The sequence below is a fragment of the Candida tropicalis genome (genome assembly GCF_000006335.3).
Source record: "Candida tropicalis MYA-3404 genomic scaffold supercont3.7, whole genome shotgun sequence".
Taxonomy (NCBI): Eukaryota; Fungi; Ascomycota; class Pichiomycetes; order Serinales; family Debaryomycetaceae; genus Candida; species Candida tropicalis.
Genome location: NW_003020059.1, coordinates 751,977 through 768,892, shown reverse-complemented (window position 1 = coordinate 768,892; position 16,916 = coordinate 751,977). Strand labels below are relative to the sequence as shown.

The 16,916-nt window shown below is 35.4% G+C and overlaps 8 protein-coding genes across 8 annotated transcripts; 4 read left to right on the top strand and 4 right to left on the bottom strand. All coding sequences in view use genetic code 12, as the record gives it.

Annotated features, from left to right (window-relative positions):
- Positions 1 to 815: 815 nt before the first annotated feature.
- Positions 816 to 2,645, top strand: CTRG_05160 (sugar porter family MFS transporter; the record flags this gene model as incomplete). Its single annotated transcript, XM_002550816.1, has 1 exon — positions 816 to 2,645. The coding sequence occupies one exon, from the start codon at positions 816 to 818 to the stop codon at positions 2,643 to 2,645; it is 1,830 nt and encodes a 609-aa protein (XP_002550862.1).
- Positions 2,646 to 3,151: 506 nt separating this feature from the next.
- Positions 3,152 to 5,206, bottom strand: CTRG_05159 (proline--tRNA ligase; the record flags this gene model as incomplete). The annotated part of the gene is made up of 1 exon (XM_002550815.1): positions 3,152 to 5,206. The coding sequence occupies one exon, from the start codon at positions 5,204 to 5,206 to the stop codon at positions 3,152 to 3,154; it is 2,055 nt and encodes a 684-aa protein (XP_002550861.1).
- Positions 5,207 to 5,538: 332 nt separating this feature from the next.
- Positions 5,539 to 7,197, top strand: DED81 (asparagine--tRNA ligase; the record flags this gene model as incomplete). Its single annotated transcript, XM_002550814.1, has 1 exon — positions 5,539 to 7,197. One exon carries the CDS (start codon positions 5,539 to 5,541, stop codon positions 7,195 to 7,197), a length of 1,659 nt encoding a protein of 552 aa, XP_002550860.1.
- A 282-nt stretch (positions 7,198 to 7,479) lies between these two features.
- CTRG_05157 (Hsp70 family ATPase) lies at positions 7,480 to 9,390 on the top strand (the record flags this gene model as incomplete). The annotated part of the gene is made up of 1 exon (XM_002550813.1): positions 7,480 to 9,390. The coding sequence occupies one exon, from the start codon at positions 7,480 to 7,482 to the stop codon at positions 9,388 to 9,390; it is 1,911 nt and encodes a 636-aa protein (XP_002550859.1).
- A 100-nt stretch (positions 9,391 to 9,490) lies between these two features.
- Positions 9,491 to 10,366, bottom strand: PRE5 (proteasome core particle subunit alpha 6; the record flags this gene model as incomplete). The annotated part of the gene is made up of 1 exon (XM_002550812.1): positions 9,491 to 10,366. One exon carries the CDS (start codon positions 10,364 to 10,366, stop codon positions 9,491 to 9,493), a length of 876 nt encoding a protein of 291 aa, XP_002550858.1.
- Positions 10,367 to 10,652: 286 nt separating this feature from the next.
- KAP120 (Kap120p) lies at positions 10,653 to 13,595 on the bottom strand (the record flags this gene model as incomplete). Its single annotated transcript, XM_002550811.1, has 1 exon — positions 10,653 to 13,595. One exon carries the CDS (start codon positions 13,593 to 13,595, stop codon positions 10,653 to 10,655), a length of 2,943 nt encoding a protein of 980 aa, XP_002550857.1.
- Positions 13,596 to 13,950: 355 nt separating this feature from the next.
- Positions 13,951 to 15,222, bottom strand: NPT1 (nicotinate phosphoribosyltransferase; the record flags this gene model as incomplete). The annotated part of the gene is made up of 1 exon (XM_002550810.1): positions 13,951 to 15,222. The coding sequence occupies one exon, from the start codon at positions 15,220 to 15,222 to the stop codon at positions 13,951 to 13,953; it is 1,272 nt and encodes a 423-aa protein (XP_002550856.1).
- Positions 15,223 to 15,776: 554 nt separating this feature from the next.
- HLJ1 (type I HSP40 co-chaperone) lies at positions 15,777 to 16,751 on the top strand (the record flags this gene model as incomplete). Its single annotated transcript, XM_002550809.1, has 1 exon — positions 15,777 to 16,751. One exon carries the CDS (start codon positions 15,777 to 15,779, stop codon positions 16,749 to 16,751), a length of 975 nt encoding a protein of 324 aa, XP_002550855.1.
- Between the last annotated feature and the right edge of the window lie 165 nt (positions 16,752 to 16,916).

Genomic DNA, 16,916 nt, shown 5'->3' with positions numbered 1-16,916 from the left:
TGTTTTCTAACTCATTCTCAAGGCTTGTGTAATATCCATCAACATAAACTTCATAAAGACACTAAATTTTGCATTCAGTTGCTTGTCGTCGAAAATTAGTCGTGTCTATTCTACATGTCAACAATAGAATAACCTTGCAATATAGTTTTACCGAAACTTTGAAACAATTACATTTACAACATGACAAGCTCAAAAGCAACTAACAATTCAGTTAAACAAATAGTCAAATTTTTTTTTCTTATCGAGGCAGATACATATTCAAACGTGTGATATATAGTTGTTGTATGTCACATTTATATACACTTGCGTGGCTAATGTAAACTATAAGAATATACAGAAAAAACACCTCTCTTCTTAATTGGAGTGGTTTGCACAACAGCCAATTTTCCACAGAAAGATTGAACATCGTTCACGTGTCAGAACCCAATAACGCAACTTCTTCATTGCAACACTTCCATCAATTGATACTTTAAAATAGCAAGAAACTTTTTTTTCTTAGCACAAATTCCATTTATCAACATCAATCCCACATCCATAATTCATTCCCAAATTGACCAAGAATATTCCTGTGGTTTTTATTTTTCTTAGCTTTATTTTCCTTGTGGAGTTTGAATGTGGGGGAGGGCAAGGATAATAATCACTTTCAAATATGAATTACCTCAGTTAGGGAATACTGTTTCATAGAGCATTGAGAGACTGTATATCTTCAAAAAGGATATTTAAAGACATCAATATCCTCTAAAAGTTTGTTTCCTCGTCTTCTTTGTATATGTTAATTTCAGTATAATTTTGCAGTTTTTTTAAACTAAATCAAAATGACCGAAAAATCACCACCACAAGAATCATTCACTTCTAAAGTTTCAGAATATGAAACGGATATCAAAGAAGAAGAATCAGACTACACCAATGTTCTTACTAAATATTCCCAAGAAGAAGTCATGGGTATGGGTAAAATTTACGCTCAAGAACATGGTTTAGATGAAGAATTGTTTGCTCAAGGTGCTGCGGTTGCACAATTTCCCCAACGCTACCAATCGTTTAATTTCTTAGATGACGAGCAGAAACAAGCACTTGAAAAAGAATCAAAACATCGTTGGAGACTTTCAAAAAAACTATATGAAGTTGTTGCTGCTGGTGCCGTATCAGCTGCTGTTCAAGGTTGTGATCAAGTCGTTATTAATGGTGCTACATTATTTTACCCTGATGCATTTGGAATTACTCTGATGAAAAATGGTGATTTGATACAAGGGTTGGTTAATGGTGCACCTTATTTATGTGCATCTTGTATTGCTTGCTGGATGTCAGATTGGTGTAACCAAAGAGTTGGTAGAAGATGGGTTATATTTTGGACATGTGTCATTTCTGCTGTCACTTGTATTTGGCAAGGTTTTGTTAATAATTGGTGGCATTTATTCATTGCTAGATTTATGCTTGGATTTGGTGTTGGAATCAAATCAGCAACAGTTCCACCTTATGCAGCTGAATGTGCACCTAAACAAATCCGTGGATCATTAGTTATGTTATGGCAATTCTTCACTGCTGTTGGTATTATGTTTGGTTATGTGCTTTGTTTAGCATTTTATCGAGTTCCCGATTTATGGGTAACCACTGGTTTGAATTGGAGATTAATGCTTGGATCAGCTGCATTACCAGCATTTATTGTTTTGGTTCAAGTTCCTTTTATTCCAGAATCACCTCGTTGGTTAATGGGGAAAGGAAGACACAAGGAAGCGTTTGAATCATTGCAAAAATTACGTTCAAGTAACATTTCTGCTGCTAGAGATTGTTTCTATCAATATATTTTACTTAAAACAGAAGGCTCATACAAAATTCCTACTTGGAAGAGATTGATTGAAATGTTTACTGTTCGCCGAAACAGAAATGGGGCATTAGGTGCTTGGATTGTAATGTTTATGCAACAATTTTGTGGTATAAATGTCATTGCTTATTATTCATCTTCTATTTTCATCGCCGCTGATTTTTCAGAAATTGATGCATTGTTAGCTTCGTGGGGATTTGGTATGATTAATTTTACATTTGCTATTCCTGCTTTCTTCAGTATTGACAGATTCGGAAGAAGACCATTGTTGTTATTTGCTTTCCCCTGTATGTGTGTATTTTTGTTAATTGCTGGTTTTGGATTCTTGATCGATGATATGAATGGTAGATTGGCTATGGTTACAACTGGGGTTTATCTTTTCACTGCGGTTTATTCCAGTTCTGAAGGTCCAGTTCCATTCACTTACTCTGCTGAAGCTTTCCCATTATATATTCGTGACTTAGGTATGAGTTTTGCCACGGCAACTTGTTGGTTTTTCAATTTCATGTTGGCATTTACTTGGCCAAGATTACAAAATGCATTTAAACCTACTGGTGCTTTTGGATTTTATGCTGCATGGAATTTAATTGGATTTTTCATGGTGTTATGGTTCTTGCCAGAAACCAAAGGATTGACTTTAGAAGAATTAGATAGAGTGTTTGCTGTTTCTGCTTTCAAACGTGCCAGATACCATACAAGAGCTTTCTGGAATGGAATTGAAAGGAAAGTTTTCCGTCGTAACATTGAACCATTACCTCCTTTGTACAGTGAAAAGGAAGGTGAAGTTGAAGTTCTGGAAAAACCACAAGTTGAACATCTTGAATAGGATGTTGATATTATTTTGTATTTCTTTTAAATGTATATCTATTGATTTTTTTTAGAAACTATTTTAAGCTAATTACACAGCTTTCACAGGTTTTGTAGGTTTCTTTGTCAATGGTAAGATAACCCATTTAGTAAGAATCCACATGAAAATTATAGATGGGAATACAAGTGTGTGAAAATCACCGTTGGAAGATCCAGAAATTAATTCCTTAACAGTTTGATATATGTTAATACCTGCTACTAAAAATAATACAAGTTGAAGAACAATCAGAATAATTCTACCAGGGCAAATCATGACTAATTGGTTGAAGATGATTTGTTGGGTTTATCTTGATGAGTAACAAAAAAAAAAAAAAAAAGAGAATTAAAATGAAGAGAGATCTAAGAAACCGCGTATCATTTGATTTAAATCGTAACCACCTTTAGATTTTTTTTTTTTTTTTTGAAAATTTCTATATTTACATACGTAACCTAATGACAAATATCCGTGAATATTCAGCCATGCTTCTAATAAGATCTACCAAACATACAGTAAGTAACAGCATCCTTGTCACATCTAACACATTTTTGTCCTTGTTTCAATTCAGGTTGTTCAAATGGAATACACAATGATTTGGCACCCATAGATGGAGCCTTTTCATCAACTTCTTCATCTTCACCATCATCTTTCTTAGCAGATGAGTCTTTAATATCATCTTCACAATCAGCATCACCACACCATGGGGCCAAGATAACATTCTTTTGGTTCAAAGTTGGGACAAAATCTTTCCATTCGTCAACCTTAACACGATGTTCGTCGAATTCTTTTTTGGCTTTAGCATACAAATCATTGTGCATGTCATCTAAGATCTTTGGAATTTCGGTTTGCAATTCGTCCAATTTAACAGTGTACTTCTTACCATCGTTTCTTCTAACAACAGTAACTTGGTTACCAGCCAAATCCTTTGGACCAAATTCCAAACGTAATGGAACACCCTTCAATTCCCAATCGGCAAATTTCCAACCTGGGTTATAAATTTCTCTGTAATCACCAGTAGCTCTGATACCAGCATCTTGTAAAGTCTTTTCAATCTTTTGAGCACCTTCGTTGATGTCCTTTCTTTGAGCATCAGAACTCTTGGAAGTAAGACCAACTGGGATAACAACAGCTTGGTATTGAGCAATTCTTGGTGGCAAGACCAAACCTTTATTATCAGAATGAGTCATAATCATGACACCAATAACTCTAGTGGACAAACCCCAGGAGTTTTGGTAAGCAAAAATTCTTGGTTTTTCTGGACCTTCTGGACTTTCAACAGAAAGGTTGAACATCTTGGAGAAATTAGTACCCAAATGATGAGAAGTACCACCTTGAATACCTCTACCAGTGGCAGCAATAAAACCTTCAACAGTGGTAGTGTAGTCACCACCAGCAAATTTTTCATTTTCAGTTTTCTTACCTTTAACAACTGGAACGGCCAATAATTCTTCATAAACACCTGCATAGTAGTCCAAGATTTGCAAAACTTCTTCAGCAGCAGCATCTTGAGTCAAATGAGCAGTGTGACCTTCTTGCCACAAAAATTCTCTGGTTCTCAAGAATGGTTGTGGGTGCTTGAATTCCCAACGAACAACAGAATTCCATTGGTTCAATTTCAATGGCAAGTCACGGTGAGATCTGATCCATTTGGCATAGTATGGGTACATGACAGTTTCAGAAGTTGGTCTAATAGCAATATGTTCATCTAATTCAGAACTACCGGCTCTAGTAACCCAGGCAACTTCTGGAGCGAAACCTTCAATATGGTCCTTTTCTTTTTCTAAAACTCTTTGGGAAACAAACATTGGGAAATAAGCGTTTTGAACACCCAATTTCTTGATTCTAACATTAAAGTAGTCTTGGATAGTTTCCCAAACAAAGTAGGAGTTTGGTCTAAGAATATAACAACCAGAAACATCATAGTAATCAAGCATTTCACCCTTGGTGACAACTTGGGTGTACCAAGTGGAGAAATCTTTTTCTTTGTCAACAGTAATACCAATCAATTTAGCGTCTTCTAATTTGGCATCACCTTTCTTTTCCTTTTTAGCAGCTGGGGTAGCAGCAGCTGGAGCTGGAGCTGGTTCAGCTGCAAAATCTACTTCAATGATTTCAATACCAGTTGATTTCAAGAACTCAACAACGGTCTTCGCTGGTAAAACAGCAGCAGAACTTTCAGTGGATAATTTCAACAAGTTTCCACTTTCGGCAGCTTTCAAGACATTGTCATCAAGGACGATTTTAATTTTACCTTCCAATTCTTTAGACAAGTTGGCAATAGAGACTTCTTTAGTTGAGGTTTTGAAAAATTCTTGGACCAAATCATCTCTAGCCAATCTTGGTTCTTTAACACCAGCAGCCTTAGCAATCAAGTTTGAAGGAGTGGCGGTTTCATGCAATGCAAAAACGAAAACAGGAACTGGGGTGGCAGTTTTGGCGGTTTTTGGTTTAAAAACCAAAGATTTGGTTGGTAAAGCCTTTTCACTTTCTGGGGAAGAAACGGTAGCCAAAGATAATTGGGCCAAAGATTGTTCTAATGCCATGATTTATAGGTGGTGAAATATTATTCTGTTTGTTTTTTGGTGTTAGAATGGTTTGGTTATCTTTAAAAAGTGTGTGTGTAAGTTAGTTACGAAGAACAAACGAAAAAACTTTTCAATGTGTTGTTTGTTGTTTTCGGTTTGCCTCAAGCGAAAAAAAAAAAAAAAATAAAATGTGAAGAGATCTTGATACCGCACTGTATGCAGTCCATGCCAAATGTAAGGAAAAGAAAAATTTTCATGAGTCAACCTCTTGTGTGATTTTCAACCATAAATTCTTGAAACAACTTTCTGTTTATTGTCAAGAGGGTACACACAACCGACAACAATTAATAATGTCACAAACTATTTATGTTAACGAAAAGACAGGTGTAGACAGTGCCGAAACCAAGGGTACTCAAGAACAACCATACGCCACCCCAGCATTTGCATTGTACTCCCAACCAGAATCTAAACTTTTTGTCTACAAACAATCCGAAGAAGATAAGGAAAAATTCGAATATGTTGAAATTTCAGCCTCTGCTTTAAAGAAAGCCAAGAAGGGTGTTGAAGGTTTAAAGAAGAAAGCCGAAAAGCAAGCTAAGTTGGAAGAACAAAAGAAAGAACAACAAGCTGCTGCTAAGTTATCTGCTTTGGACTTGTCTTCAATTGAAGAAGATCAATCTTTACCACAAGCTAAAAAGATCAAATTGAGAACTATTCAAGAAAACTTGGATACCAGAGTTCTTGTTCAAGGTTGGGTTCATCGTTTGAGAGTTCAAAAGGGATTGGCTTTTATCACTTTAAGAGATGGTACCGGTTACCTTCAATGTGTTTTGACTGGTGACTTGGCCAAGGCTAGACAAACCCAAGAATTGACCATTGAATCCACTGTTGCCATCAAGGGTGTTATTTCCAAATTGCCAGAAGGTAAAACTGCTCCAGGTGGTGTTGAATTAAAGGCTGATTTCTATGAAATTATTGCTTTGGCTCCAAGTGGAGATGACTCATTCACCAACAGAATCCAAGAAGGTGCTGATCCAAACTTGTTGTTGGACCAACGTCATTTGACCTTGAGAGGTGAAACTTTATCTGCCGTTATGAAAGTCAGAGCCGCATACCTGGCTGCTATCAGAAGATTCTATGCCGAAGAAGGTATCACTGAAGTTACTCCACCATGTATGGTTCAAAACCAAGTTGAAGGTGGTTCCACTTTGTTCAAATTAGATTACTACGGTGAAGAAGCTTACTTGACTCAATCTTCCCAATTGTACTTGGAAACCTGTTTGCCAGCATTGGGTGATGTTTTCTGTATCCAAGAATCTTTCAGAGCCGAAAAATCTCACACCAGAAGACACTTGAGTGAATACACCCATATTGAAGCTGAATTGGTATTTATTACATTCCACGATTTGTTGGACCACTTGGAAAGATTGCTTACTAAAACCATTCAATACGTTTTGGAAGATCCAGTTGCTGGTCCAATTGTCAAGCAATTAAACCCAAACTTCAAAGCCCCAACTACTCCGTTCAAGAGAATGGAATATATCGAAGCCTTGGACTGGTTGAACGAACATGGTATTCCAAACGAAGATGGTGAAAAATTCAAATTCGGTGACGATATTGCTGAAGCCGCTGAAAGAAAAATGACTGATACTATCAACGAACCAATTTTATTGATCCGTTTCCCAGCTGAAATTAAATCTTTCTACATGCAAAGATGTCAAGATGACCCAAGAGTCACCGAATCTGTTGATGTTTTGATGCCAAATGTTGGTGAAATTACTGGTGGTTCCATGAGAATTGATAAATACGATGAATTGGTTGCTGCTATCAAGAGAGAAGGTTTGAACTTGGACAGTTACTACTGGTTCACCGATGTCCGTAAGTATGGTGGTTCTCCACACGGTGGTTACGGTATTGGTTTGGAAAGAATGCTTGCCTACATGTTGGACAGATTCACTGTTCGTGACTGTTCCTTGTACCCACGTTTCAGTGGTAGATGTAAACCATAGATGTGTCTATTAATCCGTGTATTTAAATTTTTTGAAACAACGATATATGTATATGTATATAAATAGTTTAAGCGTATAGAGAAATATGTCCGAATAATAAAACCACTGTGGCTAACAAGTACAATTGGTAGTAGATCTATTGTTTTGCACTCTGCGGAGAGATGTTTTTTTTTTTTTTTTTTTTGTTTCTTAGTCATTTTCATTGCCCCTAAAGATTAGTGAGAGGAGAAAAATTCTATCCCAATATCACCGTTCTTTTCTTCAAAGCAACAACCAACCACGATGTTAAGAACCAATATCAATAAACTACTATTCAGAAGATTTAAACATACGGTTCTAGGAATTGATCTCGGAACAACAAATTCTGCCGTGGCAGTTATGGGGTCTGATAAAGAACCACATATTCTTGAGAATGAGGAAGGAAAACGTACAACCCCTTCAATAGTGGCATTTGACAAAAATGGAAAACCATTGGTTGGTTTGCCAGCAAAGAGACAAGCAGTGGTTAATCCGGAAAATACATTTTTTGCAACAAAAAGATTAATTGGAAGAAAGTTTGATGATCAAGAAGTACAAAGAGATTTAAACAACGTTCCTTATAAGATTATTCCAAATACCCACGGAGAAGCTACTTTAAGTACTACCACCGGAAACACTATGACTCCTTCGGAAATAGGTGGATTAATTTTGCAAAAACTACAGAAAGATGCAGAGATACAATTGAAGGAAGATAAAATCGATAAAGCCGTTGTCACTGTCCCAGCTTATTTCAATGATTCTCAACGACAAGCAACAAAGAATTCCGGGAAACTGATTGGTTTGGAGATTTTAAGAGTGATTAATGAACCAACTGCTGCAGCATTAGCCTATGGATGTGATAAGACAAGAAAAGATGGTATCATTGCCGTGTTTGATCTTGGTGGCGGTACATTTGATATTTCGATTTTAGAGATTGACAATGGTGTATTTGAAGTCAGAGCAACTAATGGTAACACTCATTTAGGTGGTGAAGATTTTGATATTCAGATCATGAACCACATTTTGAATAGTTTTAAACAAGAAACTGGAATTGATTTAAGTGGTGACAGATTTGCCGTGCAGCGTATTAGAGAAGCAGCAGAAAAAGCCAAGATTGAACTAGATCATTCAGATGAAGTTGAAATCAACTTGCCATTCATTACTGCGGAGAAGCACATCAAACAGAAGTTGACTGCTAAAGAATTTGATGACATGGTTATGCCAATAATACAGAAAACCATTGATCCAGTCAAAAGATGTGTTCGTGATGCAGAGTTGAAATTTAAAGATATTGACGAAGTTTTATTAGTTGGTGGAATGACAAGAATGCCAAAAATCAGAAAGATTGTAGAAGAAATGTTTGGAAAGAAACCTAGCACTGCTGTTAACCCAGATGAAGCTGTGGCATTAGGTGCTGCAATTCAAGGGGCGGTTTTATCTGGTGAAGTTAAAAATGTTGTCTTGTTGGATGTTACACCATTATCACTCGGAATTGAAACATACGGTGGTATATTCACACCATTGATTCCAAGAAATTCTGCTGTACCGATTAAGAAGGAACAAATGTTCTCCACTGCTGTTGATGGTCAAACAGGTGTTGAGATCGGAGTATACCAGGGTGAAAGACCATTGGTGAGAGATAATAAACATATTGGTCAATTCAGATTAGCAAATATTCCACAAGGTCCAAAGGGATCTCCCCAAATAGCTGTTTCCTTTGAAATTGACGCAGATGGTATTATTAACGTCAATGCAACTGATAAAACAAACTATCCAGAAGACCTGCCTCATTATGGAAAGCCAAATAGTGTTTCCATTCAAGTAACTGAAGTTGGTTTAACCGACTCTGAAATCGAAAAAATGATACAAGAAAGTAGTGAGAACAAGAAAGCTGATGAAGAAAGAAGAAGGTATTATGAACATGCATCTAGAGCTGAAATATTGTGCACTGATGCTGATAATGCTATCACCCAATATGGTAAGTTTATGGAAGAATCTGAAAAGGAATCTGTAAGACAACATATCGTTGTTGTCAAGACTATGATTGATGATATAAGAAGCGGTAAAACTTTACACAGCCCTAAAGAACTTAATAAAAAGGTCAATGAAATGCAAAACCAATGTATGGAGGTAATTAAAAACGTTGCTGCTAGACAACAAGCAAGCAAAAAGTAAATAGATGAAATTGCATATTGTATATAGCAAATTACATGAAGATAATACCAAAGTAGATTTGTGTGTGTTACTTGTTGTACATGTATTAACAACTATAGATCTATTCATCAGTTTCCATTCTGTCATCACCTGGGGCTTGCTCTCCTTCGCCTTGTTGTGCACCTTCTTCGGTAGTTTGACCGGTTTCTCCTTCTTCTTCTTGTTGTTGTTCTTCATCACCTTCTTCATCGCCATCGTCTCTATTTCTAGTGTTTGATACTGAATCTAATTTATCTAACCATTGTTGAACATTTTCATCATCATATGATACAAACTTTTGATCTTTACCTACGATAGAAACACTGGTGTTTTTAAATGTCAATTCAATGTCTTGAGACAAAGTATCTCTCAAGGCATACAAACCATGAAGAACCAACTGTTCAACATCATCACATTTTTTAATTTCTTCCAAATTTCTTTCCAAATATGTACGAGCAGCTTGAGATCTTGCACCTATAGCAGCACCAAAATATTCCAATACACTTCCACTTGGTTGAAATTCAAAAAGATGAGCACCAGTTTCATCATATCCAGCAATTAATAAACCTACACCATAAGGTCTTGAACCATAACTTTGAGTATTTTCTTGTGCTTTATCAGCAATTGATAAAACTGCTTTATATGTTTGAATTGGTCGATTAAAAATCATTTTACATTGCATAGCTTGTTTTCTTAAAAAATTAGATAAAACTCTTGCATCTGGTGCTAAACCAGCCAATGCTACACCCATATGATCATCAATTTTAATGATTTTCTTTTGATATGATCCCAATTCTTCAGCATTTCTCTTTAGAGCTACTAAAACAACATAATCATTGGAAGTTAACCCAACGGCCGCACTCCCTTGTTTAATAGCTTCCAATGCATATTCAACTTGGAATAATCTACCTGTTGGAGAATAAGTCACTGAATCGTTATCGTAATTATTTCTAAACATTTATTTCAATTGGTGTGGATTAGTTAATGATAAGGTGGAATCTCTTGAAATCGTTGGAGGAGAGAATTGGTTGGAATAATTTCTAATTCCATTAATTCATAGTTTGGGTTTTTTTTTTTTTTTTTTCTATTTGTTGCCACTGTTGACAAAATGTTAGTGCGCTGAATTCAAAACTGAGAGAACGAGACAAAATTCAAATTGGAAAGTACGTGCATTTACCAAAACCAGATTATTCATTTTATTTTTATTTAATATCTAAATAACTAAACTTTATAATAAAAAATGATTACAACAATTCCTGTAATTTCTCTATAGTATAACTATCATTTAATTGCATTAAGGTGTTGAATTCATCATTAGTTAACCTATCTTTTAATCCAATAACACATGTCTTTAATAATTGCAACAAGTTGACGGAATACACTTGATCATATTGATTCAATAACTGATGATATCTTAATTTCTCTCCATTGGCTTTAATATCAGGATCCAAATAGGAATAGTCATCGATGTCTTCATAAACTAAATTGGAATTATATGCATCACAAGTACCATTGGTATCCTCATTGACTTCTTCTAGGAAATACAACGTGTTTTTGATGACTTGCGGAGAAACTTCCCATAAAACTTCGACTTTTTCTGGAATACCATACGAGATTGCAAAAAGTAATCCCATTAAATTGATTTTCTTATTTCTTGGACTACCATTGTGACCATAATATTCTAACCATCTCTTGAAAAATGTTGAAATATCAACAGACGACATCCCTAAAAGTTTGAGGAAGTAATCTTTTCTTGCAATACGAGATAATAACAAAAACATCTTAGTGATGAGAAAATTATTCATATCATTGTTCATCACATATGCAACCATAGAATTAAACAATCCACTGGTTACAACTTTATCAATCATTTCGTCTTCAGGGTTGATCAATAATATATCCATCAAAGAAATGAAAATAACATATGCATCGTCTCTCATAGAGCTCAAATACTCTCCTAATACTTTAAATATCTCAGTGGAGAAGACTTCTGAGAATATTTGTGGGGAATACAATGCATAACTTCTGATGATTGACAAAATTGTAGGAAGAATTTCTGTTGAATTTTTTAACCCAAATGGAATCATTTCAAAAAGTTGCACAATCTCCGGATTTGGTTCAGCTCGAGGAGGACAAAATTGTAACAATGCTAGCCACAAATCATATCCATCTTCAGAAACAAGTAAATAAGCATCCAGATTCTCAGAGCAACATGCTGTAATTAATGGTATGGCAATAGCATGGGTTTCTGGTGAATTTTCGTTCAATGAAATTACTAAACTTTTCAACACTCTCAACAAAGATGTTTTAATAATTTGTTCACTTTCGCCTGTTTCCCAATTAGGAGGTATAATTTGTAAAATGTCAATCAATGTTTGATAATCAACCAATGGGTTACATTTTTCGATTATATCTGCCAAAGTGTTTAAAATGTATAACTTTGATTCCGTAAAACTGAACTCGTTCAATAAGCCTAACATTAATTTAACAAAATCATTCAAGAATGGTTGGAAATCGGTTTTGCTGAAATCCCAATCATCAACTACAACACGGAGTGCTTGTACCGCAGATATTTTCACCACCTTATCATTAACTTGGTTGTCAGAACGCAAGAAATTAAGTAATAGTTTATAAATTGCAATACGCAGTTCTCTCGAACATTGAATGCTAACCCATTCGGTAATAATTAAGCAGACTCTTCTCTTTATGATTTTATTTTCAACCACATCATTTTTCAACCCTTCTGGGATAAACACGGTTTCCAACAAATTATCAAAATTAACATGCTCATTAATAGCATGGCCAGAAAGTTGAAATATGCACAAAATAGAATCTCTAATGAGAATTTTATCAACAGTGGCATTTTCCATTAAACCTGAACTGATTTTGTTCAAAACAAAACCTGCTAAAAAGTCAGGGAAATATTTGATTAAATCTTGATAAAAGTTTTCTGCACATGGGCGTACTTGGTACTCCCAACTGCTTGATAACTCTTCATTGCACCATTCTTCTGGTTCTAACAACCAACTTTCAAGATCAGAAGGTTTCAATCGTAGATACCAAGTGATAATCAAATTACAAAGATTCTGAACCAAGTCTGCAGTGAAAAATTGTGTTCCCAATTTGTTAATTGCAGTTTGAACTTCCATTTTATCATTTCTTTGTTTCAATGTGATTGCTCCCTTACGATAAACGTATGCCATAACTTTCTTCAATATGCTGAAACTTCTTAATGCCAATATTTCCCAAAAATCGTTATCCTCTGTAGAGTTATAAATAACCTCAGCTTTTTGTTCCAACAATGACAAAAACGTAGTAAGAATCTTTTCACAACACGGTAACAATACAAAACTGGTTGGGTTGTTTCTAATCAATGCAACATATAATTTGCTGTAACACTTGACATATCTTTCTAAAAGATCAGTATTGTACTTTTCGTTTTCCAGAACTATAGCTTGTAAATGATCAATTGTGTTGCTCAAAAATTCAACCACATCATGATCTTTATGTGGTTGGTCAAACCCTTCAGGGATTATTCTTCTTAAATTCTTTAAACATAAATAACAAATCTGCATGACAGTATAGTCTAAATTTGAAGTCCAAATAGTGAAGAACTTGGAGTATAATTTGATTAATAGACTTACAACAATTGGTGCTTTAGCCTGCATTGCATGACGGGAACGGCCAATTCGGACTGTTGACAAAGTTTTGATAATTCTATTTAAAATAATCAACATGTTGTTTGTAGCCACAAGATTATTCTCAACAAAAACATACTTCTCCAAACTATTGACTATATCGTCAAACAAATTTGGCCAGTCCAGTGGAAAATCAAATCGGGCAATCTTCGATATCGAATGGGCATTTTGAATCATCAACTGGTTATTCTGTTCGTTTATCAAGTCCATAGTTCTCGCTATAATCTGACGTTTTTCATCTTTCTGGATTGAATTGGCACGAGATCCACGCCAATACTTGTCAACACCATTCTTGAAACAAATAATAGCTAACCAACGAATCTGTAATGGCTGGTCGGTATTTAAATACACGTCCTGTAATAAGTAATGGTACCCTGGTACAACTTCCCATTTCTTCAATTGAGAATCAGCATTTTGTTGTTCTAAACTTCTTTCTGATTTACTGGCACATGTTAATGTAGATACCAAGTTTTCGTAATTCAAATCCATGATTCTGAGTGTGTTGGATGGGATGGGGAGGGGGGTGTGACGAATGACTAGTGAATGGTGGATTTGTAATTGCGTGATCAAGAGAATGAAAATAACAATTGGAAATTCAATCTATGATAATAAAAATGTTCTTTATTTATTACAATTGGTTGTATATACTCTGCTTGACACACCAGAGACGAATGAAAATCCAATGAATACAAGTAATACTATCTGTATAAAAGTGAAAAGCAAACAACAGGGAAGAAGAAGAAGAAGAAAAAAAAAGACCTCATCAAATAATCATGCCCTGTTTCAGCCGAGAAACCTGGTTCACTTGTTGAATGTTTGGGTTGTACACGACCTGTGGGTGATATTACTTACCATTGGTCCATCTATGAGTTTCGTCTCCTTCAGACCAAGATCTTTCAGTGTATCCTAGCTCTTGTTTCACTCTTTCAACAGTTGCTGCATCACCCATGTTCTTGCCGATGTTGTCGCTAATTTTAATGGCTGGTTTACCATTGGCTTCTTTAATTTTGATAACAATGTTTAATGGTTGTGATTTTTCACCAGTCGACAATTTCTTAAAATCATTGGTGAAGAAAGTACCAATACCAAAAGTACTAATCAAACCCAACAGGTCGGACTTTTGTTTATACTTGAAACATTTCTCCACATTCAATGAATCACTAAAACAAATAACTTTGGTGTTTGTTGGAATTCCTAACTTTTCATAATGATGAGCGATCTTTTCGGCATATAATTCTGGATCTCCTGAATCTTGTCTAACCCCAGTGTATTGGTTGACATATGGAGAAACAAACATTGACAAGTAATTATCAGTACCAAAAGTATCAGTCAAAGCCAAACCAGCATGCTCGGCGCCAAAAGTATCGATCCAATAATCCATAGCCAATTTATTTGCATGTTTGTAATCTTGAGTTATCGATGCAATCCCCATATACCATTCGTGTGCAACAGTTCCAATAGGCATCAAATCGTATTTCATGGCAAAATACACATTGGAAGTACCAGCAACGTATTTGGAACCAGTTTGACTTTGTACATCTTTAATTGCTTTGATGACAACTTCTTGTGTTTCATATGATCTTCTACGTCTAGTACCAAACTCACTGAAACTGCATTCATGTCTTATCAATGCCTGAGCTTTATCCACCGCAAGTTCATATTGTCCATCATAATTCCAATCAGTGTCAACGAATTTAAAGTAAGCTTCGGAAACTAAGGCTAATATCGGGATTTCATATAAAATCGTATCATTCCACTTTCCGTGTATTTCTAAGGTGAAGTCTTCAGGAGCTACATCTGAATATTTAATCTGTGATTTAGGATCCAATTTGAAATTTTCCAAGTATTTCAAATAGTCAGCTGGTAATTGTGGCAAAGCGGTGTGTAAATATTTGATTTCTTCATCAGTGAATCTTAAATTCCCCAAAGAGTCAATTTGTTTCTTTAACCACGCAACTGCATCGGGCGTCAATTTCAAATGTGGGGTTCTATTGGTATATTTATAAGTTACTGGAACATCAGGAAAATGTTTGTTCACTGCAGCATGCATGAATAGTTTATACAAATCAGTGTCCAATAAGGACTTGATTACTGGTTCGCTATTTATTTCACCCATAGTGCTGATTGGTTCTATTATGAAGGAACAATGACACTGGTGGTACTTTTGATATCGACAAATCTATCTAATTAATCAAAAAAAAAAAAAAAAAACATGCAATCTTTTGGCATTTTTCTTGTGAGTATTGAAAATTTGACCCGAGATTGGGTTATCTAAAAGTGCCACCCGCGGAAATGGCCAGCACATACACAAAATAAAGCAAATTGAAGAATAGAGCAACTGGTAAGAATCCCAATTCGAGTCACCGCTTGCTAATAACATTCACAACCCATTGTAGGCTACTTCTAAGTTGTCCATGAAATATGTTGAGATTAAAGTGTGTCGTGTAGGAAGGAAAAATGTCGCGATCTTTTTGTCCCTGCTTTTTTTTTTTTCTTCCCAACATTTATACGACATGCAATACACAACAGCGTGTGAGATTTTTCATTTTCTAATTTTCTTTTTTTTTTTTTTTTTTTGATTATCAATTTATTAATCTTTTGGTATTCGTGATTCATTTCTATAAATTTTTCATTTTTTTTTTTTTTTTGGGAAATCATCAAACATTCAGTATGTCTTCGTATACTAAAGAACAGGAGTCTATCGTTTTAAGGGTTTTATCCTACAAACCTCACCAATTTTATGAAATTCTATCTGTTGAAAAAACAGCAAGTGAAGGCGACATCAAGAAATCATATAGAAAATTAGCCATCAAATGTCATCCTGATAAAAACCCACATCCAAGATCTTCAGAAGCATTCAAATCATTAAATAAAGCATGGGAAGTTTTAGGTGATCCACAGAAAAAGAGGATTTTTGACCAAACTGGGGCAGACCCAACATCAAGAATGGGAGCCGCAGGTGGAGGTGGACCAAGTGGTTTCAGTAGTAGTCCATTTGGTGGTAGAACAGGATTTGCCAGTGCTGGTGGTGGACGTAATCCATTTGAAGATGAACTATTTAATATGTTCTTTGGTGGGGGAGGTGCCCATGGCCCAACATTTACTTTCGGTGGTAATGGGTTTTCTTTCCAAAGTTTTGGAGGACAAAATGATCCATTTATGAGACATAGAAGAACAACAAGAAGACCACGAGCACAATCTCCTAATAGGGCTACACAAGAGGAAGAACAACCTTCATTGCTTGAGGGTTTGAAAGGATTATTACCAATATTATTGTTATTGATTGTGCCTGTATTATCTGCCCTTTTCTCGAGTGACACATCCCCAGAATATTCATTTGTACCAAGTCATGAATATAACATACAGCGTAACACTCCAAAGCATAATATACCATTCTATGTCAATGAAAAATTCGAACAAAAGCATGGCTCAAAAAGCAAAAGACAATTGCGTAACTATGATGCTAAAGTGGAGAACATTTTCATATCCGATAAGAGAGCTAAGTGCTCGAGAGAACAAGTTCACAAGGATCAATTAATAGAAGACGCGTACGGCTGGTTCAGTGTAGATGAAGCTAAATTGAGAAAAGCTGAAAACTACCCTACACCAAACTGTGATGTGTTGAAAGCTTTAAATTTGATTTAGAGTATTTATAATGGTTAAGTAATATTTTTTTTAATTAATACAAAAAGTGATATTTATTACTTGTTAACATAAATTAGGTTTTTCTTTGGTTGTAAGAAACGGCAGTGTGTTGCAAAAACAAAATCTTCCTGACCCCACTACATGTGTATAAATATGATAAACCCT